We start from the raw sequence: 14,820 nt of genomic DNA on the forward strand, positions 1-14,820 counted from the left end.
CCTGTGGATGGGAATATAAACTCACAGCAGATGAAATGTGTGACTGATGAAAAGGCAGGTGAAGTTGTAAATCATGCTGGGAACAGAGATATCATACAGAGTGATTAATGTTGTGGTAAACCAGAATTATTCAAAGCAAATGCATTTTAGTGCCGTCAAATATAGTATTATATCTCTCTAGACAAAAAGGAGTGTTGTATTTTGGAAGGCAGCAACTCTTAAAAAGAAAAACAAAAAGAAGAAATCTTGTACACTTTAGTGTACAAGTAAGAAATTTAAGTCCCTAGTGTGGTATCTTGGCAAGGAGACTGAACATGATTCTGGTGTGCGAATGGGAATCCTGAATAGCAGTAGAGATATTATTTAAACATTCGTGAGACTAATAATGGAATATTATGTTTGATTCCAGAGCCAACATTTTTCAAAGCACGCAGAAAAACTGTAGGTAGTTCAGAAAGAGCCCTAGGTTGATTCCAGAGTTGGAAAACATGCCCCAAATGTGGAAAGAGAACAACATCCAGTTGAAATTTGGGCTCAAAATTAATTATGTCTGGCCCTTGCACAAATCCTAGCCATGTGATATCCTCCGCTTACCTCTGGAAAGTTTCTTTATATTCTACTCTTCTCCATGTCTGCTGAGAAGTGGCGTTCTCTTTGCAGCTATGGAGGCAGTGCCTTTCACTGGATGTGACAAAGTTAATGTTGGTTCCCGGCTTTTTGCTAAGCAGCTGTCTCTGTGCAGTGCTGGTGGAAAACAAATGGGCTTTTTTTGAGTTCAGGCTGTGATGGTTATCAAAAGTATGCAGGAATGTGACTAGTGTTCAGTTTTTAAAGTATTGTAGTGAAGAGAAGCACCAGATATGAAAGAAGTCCTTTATCCAGTGGAGGTAGGCATAATAAGAATTAGCAGTGGCAAGCCAGGTAAGTCAGGTAAGGAATTAGGTGCAGCTTTTTAATCACTCAAAGCGATTAAATGTTGAAATAAACTGCAAAATGAAACAGTGGGTTCTCTGTTTTTTGTGATCTTTATATGAACTATGCATATACTTGCCAAAACCAAGTTATCAGGCTCAAAACAGGATATGCCAGTAACATTTTTGGATCTGAAAAAAGAGGCTTTCTGGCCTTGAGTTATGAAGTAATGAGTTTGCAAAACATTTTCCTTTCTGGGAAGGGACTGTTTTGAAAGTCGAATATTTGTACTTTCATTGCCCACTATATGGTTCACAGCTGATCCATGGAGATGTGGGATATATCAACACCATACTGTGTTGTACACAAGTATGGTGTATCTGAGTACTTTGAGCACCTAAGGGGCTAGGAACAGAATGAGCACCAATCATCCTAGTTTAAATTTCTCAGGGATCCTGGGATGCGGTCAGTTTGAGCAGAGCCCTCTGAAGTCCCAGCTCTGTTCCCTGTTCTAGCTTACTGTAGTGTCTTTGGCAGTTCCCTCTGCTGCCCTTTCTCATTATGTAAAAAGGAATATACAAGCTTAAAGCACTCTCAAGTGCTATAAAATTTTGAGATATTATTGTTATTCCTGAAGAGTTTTGAAAACACATTCCGCGCATGCCCAAACTCTCTGAGCTCTTGGAAAGATTTGGTTTTTTCTGATTTTTTGGAACTACTGGCATACAGTTAAGTTCAAAGTGCCAGCTGTTTCTTTCTTACAGCACAGCAATTCTGCGACTGCAGCAAAGTGTGGAATTGACACAGCTTTTTAAAACAAGCCAGGAGACAGTCTTGCTACAGCAGTGCAAGGTCATTCAACTTGTTTCACAGCAGGTTAGATTAGCCTGTGCTCAGTGCCCTGCTGCACAGGGTTTGCTCACTGATAAAAAAGAAATTGTACTGAAAATTCACTGATTTATGACTTGCTCAGTCATCATGTCTATGCCATGCAGATAGAAGCACAGGAATATTCTTAGATTGTACTCAGGGTTTTGAAGATTCCAAATTTGCTAGGGAAAATTTGCTGGTCTTTTTTTTTTTTTTGTCCTCTACACTTTAAATATTGGAAAGACAAATAAATAGCTGAGATATATCTTGGGCTACCAACAATTTTATCTGTGAAACTGATCACTCCTCCATAGAGCAGATTGCCTCACCAAGTGTAGAACACAGCCAGCCCCTTCCCTTGACTTCTTAGAGCACCAATCCTAAAGGATAAAGCCTCAGCCAGCCAGCTCATCAAAGTGTGAGTGTATCTGGAGAGTAGAAGTGCCTGTGTAGATGTGATGTTCGAAAGCATTTCTTTTTCTTTTTTTTCTTTTTCTTTTCCTTTTCCTTTTCCTTTTCCTTTTCCTTTTTCTTTTTCTTTTTCTTTTTCTTTTTCTTTTTCTTTTTCTTTTTCTTTTTCTTTTTCTTTTTCTTTTTCTTTTTCTTTTTCTTTTTCTTTTTCTTTTTCTTTTTCTTTTTCTTTTTTTTCCCCCAGATGGGCTTTTAGGACAGATTTTAGGCATGAGTAGTTCTTTATGATGATATCTTGGTTCAAGCCGTATCAGTAAGACAAGATGCAGACTGATGTTTAGAAAGCCATCACAGGATCACAGGATCTGAGATATAAGACTGCAGTGTTTAGAGTGTCAAATCCTCCAAAGAGAAAGTAATTTGCCAGTTTATCACACAAGAAAGTGTAGCACTGGCTTCTTGTGTAGTAAAAATACTGACTTTAACTCATGTCCATGGAGGGTCCCCACATTGAGATTTATTATGTGTCTGCAGGATTTACATTGTGCTTTCTAACTTAAGGATGTTGTTGCTTTGAGCATAGTGGTTCAGCCACTAAGCATTTTGGGGGAAATGGAAGAAAACCATGTGTGTCTCTTGTCTTTGTTCATTAATAAAGAGGGAAATATGCAAATAATTTTTTTTAAGATCTCTCCAGCAAACAAAAGACTTTGATCTGATACTGGACATTTGCTGATTCTTTTGAATTAGCTAAGGAGTAATGTAAATGAAAAATCTATTAAAATGGGAACTTTTTAAGTATCAGAACAAAATGTTCACATGCTTTTCAGCTTATTACTTTGCATAAACTATTTGGTGATATCCCAATGATATTCTGGAGTACATATCTGTTTTTAAAATTTAGCTTCTGCTCAGGTGAACACTGTGGGATCCTCATGGCAGCAAGAGTCTGTTCACTCTCTTCTTGCTGTGCTGCCTTGTGTCTTCCTGTAAAGAGCAAATCCTGCTGGCACTAATTATCAGAAAAACTGCCTGATATCTCTAATACCTCCAGCCCTTGTGTCTCAGAAAAAAATCCCCACCAGTTTGCAGTTTGAGGGTCTGCATGGGGCAGCTGTTCTCTACTCTTCCGGTCTGTACTGGTGCATCCATGAGGTGCAGAGGAGCTGTCTCAGGTCTGAAGCTGCTGCTTTCACTTCCAACACTGGTTTGCCATTGGCAATTTTTGGGTCTGCACCTTTTGCTTGGCTGTGCTCTGTGGTTGTCTAGCATTGATTCACCCTACATCCTAAGAGTCTGCCCAGTGTTTTGGGGTGAAGTGCAGTACTCTGCTTGTTTCTACTGAAAACCAAAAGCGTTTTTCTTGAAAACACTGCTCTTCTAAGCTACAGCACAGATGTGCTGCTGTGGGTATGTGCTGTGCTTGCCATTCTGGAACATTGAATCTCACTAATGAAACAAACCCTTTTTAAAATTATTCATTCAAGAATATGTTGGTATGTCACAGGTTAGTAATCTGGATGAGAATTCACCCTACATTTAAATGAATTTATATGCCTATGCTCAGCAGGTTAGTGTTTTACTGGGGTTTATGTGTCATACTTCAGTGTTAATTGTGGGTTATTCTCATCCCATTACCTTTCATTAAGAATAGGCTGTACTTTAGCAATCATATTATTCAGCCTTAGAGTGGTATTCACACATCTGTGATTTAACCCACATTCCTGATATTTTGATAACATAAAGGAGAAAATATGAGTAGGATTCAGCTCTTCTGTTAAGGAGGGTTTTACATTCGGTAGTGGCCGCTGCAGTTGATGAAGCCTAGAGACTAAATCGGCACTCAGAGAAAGCCGCCTTTTAAGGTGCTGATGGTGCAAGAGCTTGGACTCTGAGTGCACATGCAGCTGTACACAGACCTGTATTTGGGTGTCATAATCTGCAAACTGGACTCTGCATTTCATTCTGCCAGAGCTTCTTCCCAAGATGTTGCTTTTCTCCTGCCAGACTAACCCCCAGGTGGACTTGCTGAAGCTGCTGAGCAATTTCACCTGATGAAGGCCTGCTCTATCACCTCTAACTAATGAATGTGGGTGTCTCTCTTCCTGTAGATCACTGGGAAGGGAACCACCTCCAAAACCCTACTTAGATCTCTGGCTGAATCACCCCCTGTAGTGGTGTCTCCTCTGCTACTGTGCAAGTAACATGGGGGCAGCTCTCACTTGCTCCTTGGCACAGTGCTAACAGATAGTAAATTAATGTGTACTACAGACCTTTTGGGAATCCATCTGGCTGGTCAGCCTGCTCAAAGAGAAATAAGAGCTTGAAGGAAATAAGTTGAATTCAAATGCTATCCAGCCAATTTGACTTCATTCATTCATTGAGTCACTCCTGGTGGTCATTTCCACAGCCTTCCCAAGTGTTTTTGTTTCTGAGGAGAGCACAGATTCATCCTTATCATGGATCTCAACTAAATATCAGTTCAATGACATTACTTGGCTAAAAACAAAGAAAATTCTGTGAATTAAAAGAACTGGGAAATCTCTGATGGGGAAAGTAAGTTCATTTCCTTTTTAGCAAGAATTCTAAAAATAAGGTTCCCCTTCATTAAAAAGATAAAAAAATTTAGAAATATTATTTGGGGTCAGATATGTTTAAAGTAACGCCAGTATTGGAATCTCAACTTTCTGCAAAATACAGAAGCCATTTTTCTCATCTGTCCCCAGTACAGAGAGACCTGTGAAAATATTCTATTTTGATAATCTCGTACAAAGCAGCAGTAATAGTTTTGTTAATGTGTGCTTCTTTAGTGATTCTTTAAGTGCTTTTATGTGGCCCTGTTAAACATAGAGTACACAATGTCTGTTCCTGCACACTGACTTACAATCAGTTCTCTAAAGTTGGTGTTATCATGGAGTACACGTTTACTAAGACCTGATCCTGCAGGTTGGACAAAATGTTAAGAAAGGCAGGAAGCACCTTTAAAAGGAGAGGACTGTTCTGGAAACAGAATGTGTAGTGAGTACTCGACAAACAGAAAGCAGTAAATTTATTTCCCATATACTCTGTGCCTGAGGGCATTGGCAGTAATAAAAAGCACTGGATGGCTAGGATGTTCTTAGAGGCAGCATTGTTTTCATAGATTAGCGAAGTTCCTTCTTTGTTTCTGGAGAGCTTATCTACATCAACAGCTTTTCTTTCCCTTTCAGAGAATTTGGAAATTGTTTTTTTACATGATTGAAATACCCTAAGAATTGCAGAGACAGTCAGGGCATGATAAGAAAAAACACAAAAGAAAGATGGTCCTACTGAGAAAAGGGAGAGTTAATTTCAGGGAGCACAAAGAAAAGGTAAAAATAAATAGAAAAAAATATTTGAGAATCTTGGCGAAAAAAGAAAGAGCTGCTGTGCCAAGCAGGGAGATGGTGGACATAAATAGAAAATAAAGCTCTAGTGACTTTTACATTGTCCAGTTATGACTAATGGCAATTGATATAATGCTAATGTGCTGATATGTTAATGAATGTTTTTCTTTGAAAAAGTAGTGGAGACTGAAATATCAAATATTACCAATATAGAAGTTAAAATGGTGCTATCCTTGGTTCAACCTGAATGTCTGCAGTGCAGTGAAGTCCTAGCCCATAGAAAGAAGTGTCCACAAAATTCTTTCTTTCCTCCACACTGCTCCTCCAAGGAGCTCTCTCTCCTGGAAAAAAAAAGCACACTAAACCACTAGTTTTTCAGTCTGTGTCTTAGGGGTGGCACATCAGTGGTGGAAAGGATATTCAGTTGCGGGCACACTGATATGATAATTTAGTTCTGTGACTGGTTACTTTGCATTCAGATAGGTTTCAGGCATAGGTGGGAGCTGTCTGTTTCTATGTTTCGGTAGCTGAGGATGGAAACTGATCTGATATCTCCTTGTTTAGATGACTTCATGAAGCAGGGCCACGGCATGCTCCTGGTCTACACCCTGAAGAACCCCTCCTTCCCAGAGTACTCCTTCAGCAGTGAGAGTGGCATCATGTGCCTGGACTTCCACAGTGACCACCCCCACCTCCTGGCAGTGGGCTTCTATGATGGCAACGTGGCCATCTACAACCTGAAGAAGGCAAGCTCCCAGCCCAGCTACAAGAGTAGTGCCAAGTCAGGAAAGCACACAGAGCCAGTGTGGCAGGTAAGGGTGCTTTTCCTTTCCTGTGACTGGGCTTTGAATTGCATGGAGTTTGGGCACAGCAGGAAAAGTCCTGTATGGGGAAGGGTGCTGTTTTAGTACATGCAATTGATTAAGTTGTATTTCAAGCTAATTTTGAAATACGCATAAAGGCAAAGAAACTGCACAATTCCTTGGCCCTCAGCAAACACTAAACATGTGAGCAAAAGTTTGCTGTAAACAATTATTTCTCCTTAATTTTCACTATTATAATTTACTTCTTTTTGGAGAAGAGCTGGTATCCTCTGTATGTACCAGCATGCAATGCTATGTGTGTTCCAAACAGAAAATCATAGGGCAGCAGTAATGAGCAGTGCATAAAAACAAGTAAAACAAGTATATCAGCCTAAAAGAGAGTTCTGTTGGGCACAGTAAGGCCAGGGACAGCTGGCTGTGGAACTGGCTGGCAGCAGGATTCAGGGCACACTACTTTGTAGTTGACTTTTAGTTGACCTTGAAGCACTCTAGTGAATTCAGAAGTATAATATGCAGGTAATGTTCTTAAACTACTGCCACTCTAGCATCTGCCACAAAGAGCCACCGGATGGGTGGTACTGTGAAGGGTCAGGGTGAATATGTTGCTGCATCCAGCTAATTAGCTGCATCTGCAATGTGATCTGAGCTCAGATTGAAGCGTTGAAAGGTATATGTGCTTTTGATATTGTTCTTAGTAGTACAAATGTGCAGCACATATTTCAACATGGTCGGTATGAGCCTGTTGAGGTGCAGGGGTTTATGTTTGGTTTGCTAGCCTGGCCTAAAGGTGTTGCTGTGGTGACTGTAGGTGTCACCTGACTTAAGCTGGCTGGTTGACACAGTCACACACCAGTGTTCCTTGAATTTTGGCACATGCCTTGCATGGATTGTCCCCCAGCCATGGCTCCTTTTTATTGCATCTTCTAGTAAAAGTCCAGGAAATCAGGTGAACCTGATGGGACTACTGATGAATGTGGAATATGCCAAGAGCTAGACCTCTGCTTGCTATAAACAGAGATTTTGTGCAAATGTAACATTTCTGAGAAGACATGAATTTCATATTTCCTGCCTGTCTGTCCAAAGCTTTTCCTCTAGCAAATATTTATAGCTCTTCTAACAGGTTAACAGAATAGCCTTGGACACACACATATGAAGAAAACTTCAGAGCTTTATCCACTGCCATTTAGGCTTCCAGTAAAAAAGCCTGGTCGAATAGTAAGTCCTATGTGAAGTTTTTCATGATCTTCCTGCAGCATGCTATGGGAAGTTCCAGCTGCTACTGCACATTAGAGGCACAAAAATCCCAGATCCCTTGTGCCCCAGATGATATTGTAAAGGACTGTATGCTGAAGGGGTGTTATAAGTAAGTTCCTTGCATACCAGGAACAGATACATACAGCAGTGGAGGCATTCTGTGTGGGATTTTAGGGGTAGGTTTATGTGCACCACTTGGCAGCAGTGGAAAAAATCATTAGATGCTCTAGGAAGATAAGTCTGAAAAGGAAAGGAACTACTCCATGGATATGGATAGATGTGTAAAGAAGTTCCTGCTTCTTCACATCCACAGGCTGAGTGCTGAGAATAATTGTTAGTTTTCTTCAATAAGAAGATTTCTCTCACACACCTGAAGGTGTCCCTGTCCATGGCAAGGAGGATGGAACAACATAGTCTTGTTCCAACCTTCCAACCCAAACCATTGTATGATTCTGTGATTAAAGTACCAATATTTTTTAAAAACTTTAGAATTCTTAACTTGCTGCAAAACTAGCAAGCAAAGTTAGCAATTATGTGATTGTATAGCAATCCCAAGAGCTTGTGCCTCTATTGGAAAGATCTGAAGTGTAAGCATTTATCAATATCACCTAAAAGGTTTAGAAAAGGTTTTCACTCCATTCAGTGTGATGAAAAGCAGCATGGACTATCTGTTAGTGTGAGACATTGGATTGTTATTCCTCATTCAGCATTAAATGATTCTAGAAAGTGATGCTTTTTTTTCTCATATTTAGCTCAAAGATCCCCTATTCTCCCACACCACTCTCATCACCCCACTATTGTAAGATCCAATCTTTGTCTAGATAGTAGACCTCAAAAAAACCCCCCTTTTTTGTAGGAAAAGTGAAGAAAGTAGAAAAGTAACAATGTTATCCTGAGCAATTAGGAGCCTTTGTTCTCTGGACTGCCTGGCTTTTTTCTTTTGAAACAATGCAGCCCTTTCACAATGGAAACAAAATGGGAGGTGGGTAAGGCAGACTGACAGCTCTTTTCTTGTGCTATTTCATTTTCAGTGACTTAGTAATATCTCAGTACGTTTGCATAAAACAAAGCTGATGTAATGTTCCCATTGTTAAGAGCAAAATAAAATAATACAAATTTTCTACTTCTTTTACCTAAGAAAGAATTTGTCTACCTGATACCACTCCCCATTTTTCAAAAAGCATGCAATGGTTTCTTATAGATTTGGCAATTATCTCCCATGTGTTAAGTGCTACTGCATTGTAAATAATGGGAAATTTTAGCCTGTTTTAAATTACACATTTCTAATTGCTTATTACTAATTGGTGAGGCTCCAAATCCTCGGAGGGGAAGAACAGAGAGTAATAAACATGTACATAGACATATGAATGGATATATTAATGCAGTGCAATGTAGCTAGTACCACTAAAACTCAGGTGTCACAGGATCATAAAACTAGAAGTGGTCTCCCAGGTCAGTGAATTCAGGCCTCTACCTTTGAATGTGAACATCAGCTTAACAGGAGTGACCTCCTGTAAAACTGTGTCAAACCTGTTGTGTTCTGCAGGGAGAAAACCTATGTGGCGTTAACCTAAATCCCAGCTTAATCAAAATAATGTTCAATTAGTCAGCAAAATCTTCACACTCCCATCATCTCTGAGTAGGCCTACAGAATAAGTCCCTGAACAGTGTATGTTTTTGAGCCAATGGCTCAGTCCCAGGGCTTGGCTCTGGAGGTTGGCTGATGTGGAACTACTGGACTAGATTTTGGCAGCCACAGGAGCTGTGCTCTCTGGAAAGAAGTGACGCCTTGCTGGGAAGGGGCTCTCAGCATAGACATCTCCTTTTTCTAGCTTTAGATTTTTTTCTTTCTCCTTTCTTTTAAAAAGGGTTTGTATACAGCTGAGAAGAGTGCTTTCTCTCTTACCTTTCTGCACTGGGATATACCAAGTATTTTAGGTTTGAACTATTTGGAAACTGGAGTAGTTCAGAATCAGGAATTGATAACTAAAACTATGTGTTTGTTTCTGTTGTTCAATCTCCTTCCTAAAACACATCTTATTTGACAGATTTGTTTTCACTGTGTGTGTCTATTTTGCTTTTACATCAAGCCAAAAGGATGTTATTTCTGCTGAGACTAGTGCAGAGCCAATCCTGCTGCAGAGGATTGGAAATGTTTTTTTATTTTACTTGCTCACTATCAGAGTTACTGACAAAATTCCCACTACAGAGTGTTGACCCCAGGATATGCAAATGGGACATTTCTTTTGATTGTGCTTCAAGCAATCTTGGCTGTAACAGGCATACCCATGTGGACAACATGGTTTGGAATCGCTATGGTGACCTCATTCGTTAGAAAAACAACTTTGTTCAGTGTTGATTTACTGAAGCTGGTCTGGCCTCCTTGGGGAGCTGATACCATGATGCTTCAGATGGCATCCTGAGAGAATTATTTTCTGCCCTATATTCATGCATGGGAAGAGAAAGGGCTGACCACTGCAGGCTAATTCTTCACCAAGCGCCAGTCAGTTTAGATGTGGTTCTCGTGATTTGGACAAACAAGTCAAGCAAGATAGTAACAGCCTGAAAACTGCCAAAGGAAACTAAAAGGAGCTTGCAGAATACTTTCCCAGCAGAACTTGTGAAAGTCCCGTCTCAAGTGTCAACCTGACAAAACACACCTGAAATTGCTCACTGGAGTTTGCCCTATAACTGTGTGATCCCTTCTATTTGTCTATTTTCTGTGTTCCAATCTAAGTCCTTAAATAAATTTACACCAAACTTTTGCAGTTTGTGAAGCCACCCCAGACTCACTGAAGTCTTGTTTTGCTGATAGACGTAAATGAAAATCCCTTTAAAGTAAACACAGCCTGCTGTTCTTTACCCCATTCTGTGCTTCTGCACACAGCTCCACAAAGAAAGGACTTTTAGAGAAGCTGCTGCATTTAGGAGAGGGAAAAAAAAAAGGGATTTTGTTCATAATCCACTGTCACACCAGCACATTGTTTCATTTCTGATGATGAACATTCTCCTAAATCTGTCATCTGCAGTCATACAAACAGATTTTGCTGCTTGCATTGCCTGTGAGATGTTACTGCTTCACATAATATTTTGTTCCTTTGGCTTCAGGCATACAAATTGTTTGATGCAAAGGAAATACGAGAAAAATAAAAGACAGAAGGTTGCTAGCAAGGTCAGAATAAAGATCACCTGTCTCAGAACAGCCTCAACACCCCTTCTGTTGCCTTCACTAAGAAGCACAAAATAGGTGTTCACTGAGGAGAGCTCAGTGAAAAAAAATCTCATTCAACTCTGTGATGATACTGCTAGGGGATAACTCTAGAGGAGGAACAGAAATCTGGAGAAGAAAAGAAAGCAACAGAGACCTGAAGCCAAGGAATCTAAACCCAAGACAGGGGAAGAATGTAGCCTGAAAGCAAAATAGAGCAGAAACTTAATTGTGAGGATCTTCTAGCACCAAACCTCCTCAGTAATACAAGACAAATACGTTTCTCATGTTGGGTCAGTTCAGTGTTTGCACAGAGAACGTTCCTCTTCAGCTCCAGCTTTCGCTGCATTTTTTTGTGCCACCAGCTGTGTCTTGCATACCTGGGCCTGTGCAAACAAATTAACTTCTCACATCCCAGAAGTAAAAAAGACCAGAGAGGTCACTTCATTCATTCTACCCTTGCACAGAAATAGGAAGTAGTGAAAGAAACGTCCGTGGACCAGTGAACATACATTTGGGGGCCAGAGATATCAGTTTGTCAGAGGCTTCCTTGTTGGAGCAGTCTTTAGCTGCCGTTCTGCTCCCCACACTGAATTCTGTGTCCAGTAACAGGCTGTTGCAGAAGCAGTTGCCCTGTCTGCTGAGTGCCTGGCACTGGGTTCCTCACTGCAGTACTATGAGGCATTTAGTGACTGACAAGCATCAGCTGCATCCCTGTCCTCTCCTGGAGGGAGCTGGGAAGGAAGAGCTGGGCTTGGAAAAAGTTGCCATATGCTTGCTGTAGAAATCAGATCAAGATCAGTAGCTTTCCAGTTTTCCTCAGTTGCTGTGAGAGCTCACTACAAGCACAGCCCTAATGGAGAAAGTCCTGTCTCCCACAGAGTTAACCTCTATCACTTTTTGGAAATACTATGCTAAGCCAGAAAAATTCATCTGGAAGGTTTGGGCTCATTTATGCATGGTAGAAGTGGTGGAAATTGCAAGATAATCCTTTGGCAGAAATACTGGATAAAATCTTTTGCAGTGTTGCTTGTATCTTGTCCAAAACTGTTGGACACTTTTTAAGCCACTATACGTTAGGAAAAGTAAACGTCCAAATGCTTATTCCTAAATGTCTTTGAGAAAAATGAACAAAATCCCTGATAGTTTAACTTTGGTGTTGTACTTTTTGAGATGGTATCTAACTGTGTCTTCTGGAGATTCGGAAATTATTCACGGTTATTTTAAAATTGTGCCTTGGGCATGGATTCTTTTGGGTTAGAAATTGTCTAGGAAGGTGTCAATTGCAGATCATGTAATGTTTGTCTAAAAAAATGAGCTCTTTTTGCTTTGAGGCTGCATTTCCCTATGTGCTTCATTCAGATGCTGAACTTATTTTCTATCTTCTGCTCTCACTGTTCCTAACTAAATAGATTATCCTCTCATGTTGCTCTTATCCTCTTTCTTTTAGTTGAGATCCAAACCATCCTGCTGTGGGTTTTCAGGTTTATTTTTTTCATTTATTTTCTCCAAGCAAAACACAAGAAACTTTTTTTGCCTGTTAGTTGCACTGGGGCTAATTTGTGAAGGAAATGTCACTTATAAAATTTATAAGTCTCTTCAAGCCTTGAGATGTTAGTGTTGTTAGCCTGAGGTTTAAAATATCAGAGAAGTTGCAATGCGTTTTTTTGGTTGCTTGGATCTTTGAATTCTGTTCTGCTGCTTCATAGTGTATATATAAACACACTGATGGGTCTTAATGGCTCTTGTACAGCCTGTGAAACAACAGAATGCTGCTCTGAAGATGATGAAGTAAAAGAAAGAGAATTATAATGGCAGAGTTAGAGGCAAGGATGGTGCAGGCAAGATCACACTGATACCAAAATACGGGGAGCTGGGGCTGGCCATGACTCCCACCCTTCTGTCACCCTGAGAGCCACAGTGAGCTGCCACAGCTCGATGTGGTGTCCAAGGCTCTCAGCATCCAGCAGGCTCCAGGAGAGTTTCTCCCCATCCCTGCTGCAAGTCCACTTGATCTTGTGGTAATGGGAACCTTCTGTCTGTTGCAGACACTGTCTCTGATGGAGCAGCATCAGGCAGCTTAGGGGTTGGATGTGAAATTGCCTGCCCTGTGTGTCTGCTTTTCCTGCACACAAAGTGAGAAACTTCATGTTTTGTCTATTGTAAATTGAGAATCTTGCACCATGAGCACAGTCAGAATTGAAACCAAGAGCTGTGAATTGCAACTGGTGAAATACCCGTGGGCTTTGTTGGCCTCTGGCATGCACCGCTCAGCTGCATGCTGTGTCTGACACGGGAGCTCAGCCACTGACAGGACAAACAGGTGACAGTCTAATGTCTGGTTCCTCCCTCCTCGCCTGTTAACGTGCTAGCCTAATAAATTCACTTGCCAGTGCTGCGAGGGGAGCAAGCAGACAGATTCCTGGTGAAACGCTATACAAAGCAGAGCATCCAAATCTCAGCAGGAAGAAAACAAGCTGAAAGTAGGGCCAGCCTTATCCAGTGCTATTTATAACTGAGCTCTGCTTCCTTCAGATAAATCTGAGTCTCTGAAGCATGAGTGGTGCACAAGCCTCAGGCTGGACCTTTGCCCTGCTTCAGTGGCACTCCTGTGGCCATGCTCTCTGCTTACTGCTGAGTCCCTCCCACTACCACCACATGTGCTCTTTAGTAGGAAAGGTTTTGCTACCCTTTTCTGTACCCCATATTTGTGGATGGTCTGATGCAGTAGGCTTGATTCCTTGCTCCTCTTTGCCAACCTTGCACCCTTGAGTTCACTTGCACTGAAGAGATGGAGCCTGGTCCTCTGAATCCCAGGAAGATCCCGTCAAAGTGGAGGGCCCTTGATCTAGGTATAGGAGAGCAATGTTCTTCTAAAGAAGAGTTTTTATGGGACTAAATATGATATGGGACTTTATCTTAGAGTGTTTCCTCATTGTTGTTGAGCTCATCTAGCTGTTTTCCCTCAGCTATCAGGAAGTTTTCAACAACTTTGGAGGAGAAAGCCTTGAGAAGGCTTGTAGTAAAGCTTGTAAGTAGCCATATGCTGCTAGAAGGAGAGAAATTATTTGCAAAATTATTAGATGGGAAGTTCCTGGTATTGTCTGTAGCCAGGAAAACTATATTACACCAGATAGGCCCGGTATTTGATGGTACCCATAAATAAAGTCGTCATCCAGCGCATACCCATGATGCAGGTGCCTGATAGCCTGGAGCTCAGGGCTGCTCCTGGAGCATCCAGGCAGTGCTGGGCTGTATCTTCTGTTCCAGGGGGTTTTGAGATGCTTTTCATTATCATAGGTATTCTGAAAGAATTTTTCCTCCTGCATCTTTGCTTGGTGACATATGATCCTGCCAAGCTGGCTGCCTTGGTTGCTGCTTGATTTCTTTTTAAATGAAGCACCTGAATTTGTTTCAGTACCTATTTACTGTTACCAAACCTGGCAGCCACCCTGACTCTCCTAATTGCCATGTCCATTATCACAAACATACAGAGGATAAAGTAAGGAGACGTCTGGGTAAATCCCTGCCTCTGCTACAGGTAGGATGGCAGGGATTCCTTCAGGTTCGAGTTGCTCATTAAATATGTAAGAGAAATGCAGAAAGCCCAAACTGACTGAGAAACATTGGAATCTTTGAACACTTTAATATTCATCAGATGTCTAAACCATTTCCTCTCTAAGGCAAACACCACAGCTAAATATTTAAATAGTACTGACTCACCTTAGAAGGAGTTACTACTTATAGACCTTAACTCTTCAATGGTTCCTGTCATGGAGGCAAGTTTACTTCCTAAGCAAATTGAACTAATCCATTCTGTTTCATTGCATGATTTAATGGTAAAATGTCAACAAATTTTTCTACAAAAGACTGAACAGCAGTGAGAGCCCTCCTTTGCTTAGCAGCTCCCTTATCTGCAGATTCCTGTCATAGCTGAAACATTTGCATTTAAAAGAAAACCTGGATTTTAAGATAG

The 14,820-nt window shown here is 40.9% G+C and overlaps 1 protein-coding gene across 1 annotated transcript in view; it reads left to right on the forward strand.

Annotated features, from left to right (window-relative positions):
• The window catches only part of DNAI1 (dynein axonemal intermediate chain 1), a 136,253-nt gene that overhangs the window by 56,804 nt on the left and 64,629 nt on the right, over nt 1–14,820 (forward strand). Inside the window, exon 13 of the mRNA XM_033085913.2 lies at nt 6,123–6,370. Within this exon, the coding sequence (XP_032941804.1) occupies nt 6,123–6,370 (248 nt within the window). The remainder of the gene's footprint in view (nt 1–6,122; nt 6,371–14,820) is intronic.

The sequence above is a fragment of the Catharus ustulatus genome, chromosome Z (assembly GCF_009819885.2).
Source record: "Catharus ustulatus isolate bCatUst1 chromosome Z, bCatUst1.pri.v2, whole genome shotgun sequence".
Classification (NCBI taxonomy): Eukaryota; Metazoa; Chordata; class Aves; order Passeriformes; family Turdidae; genus Catharus; species Catharus ustulatus.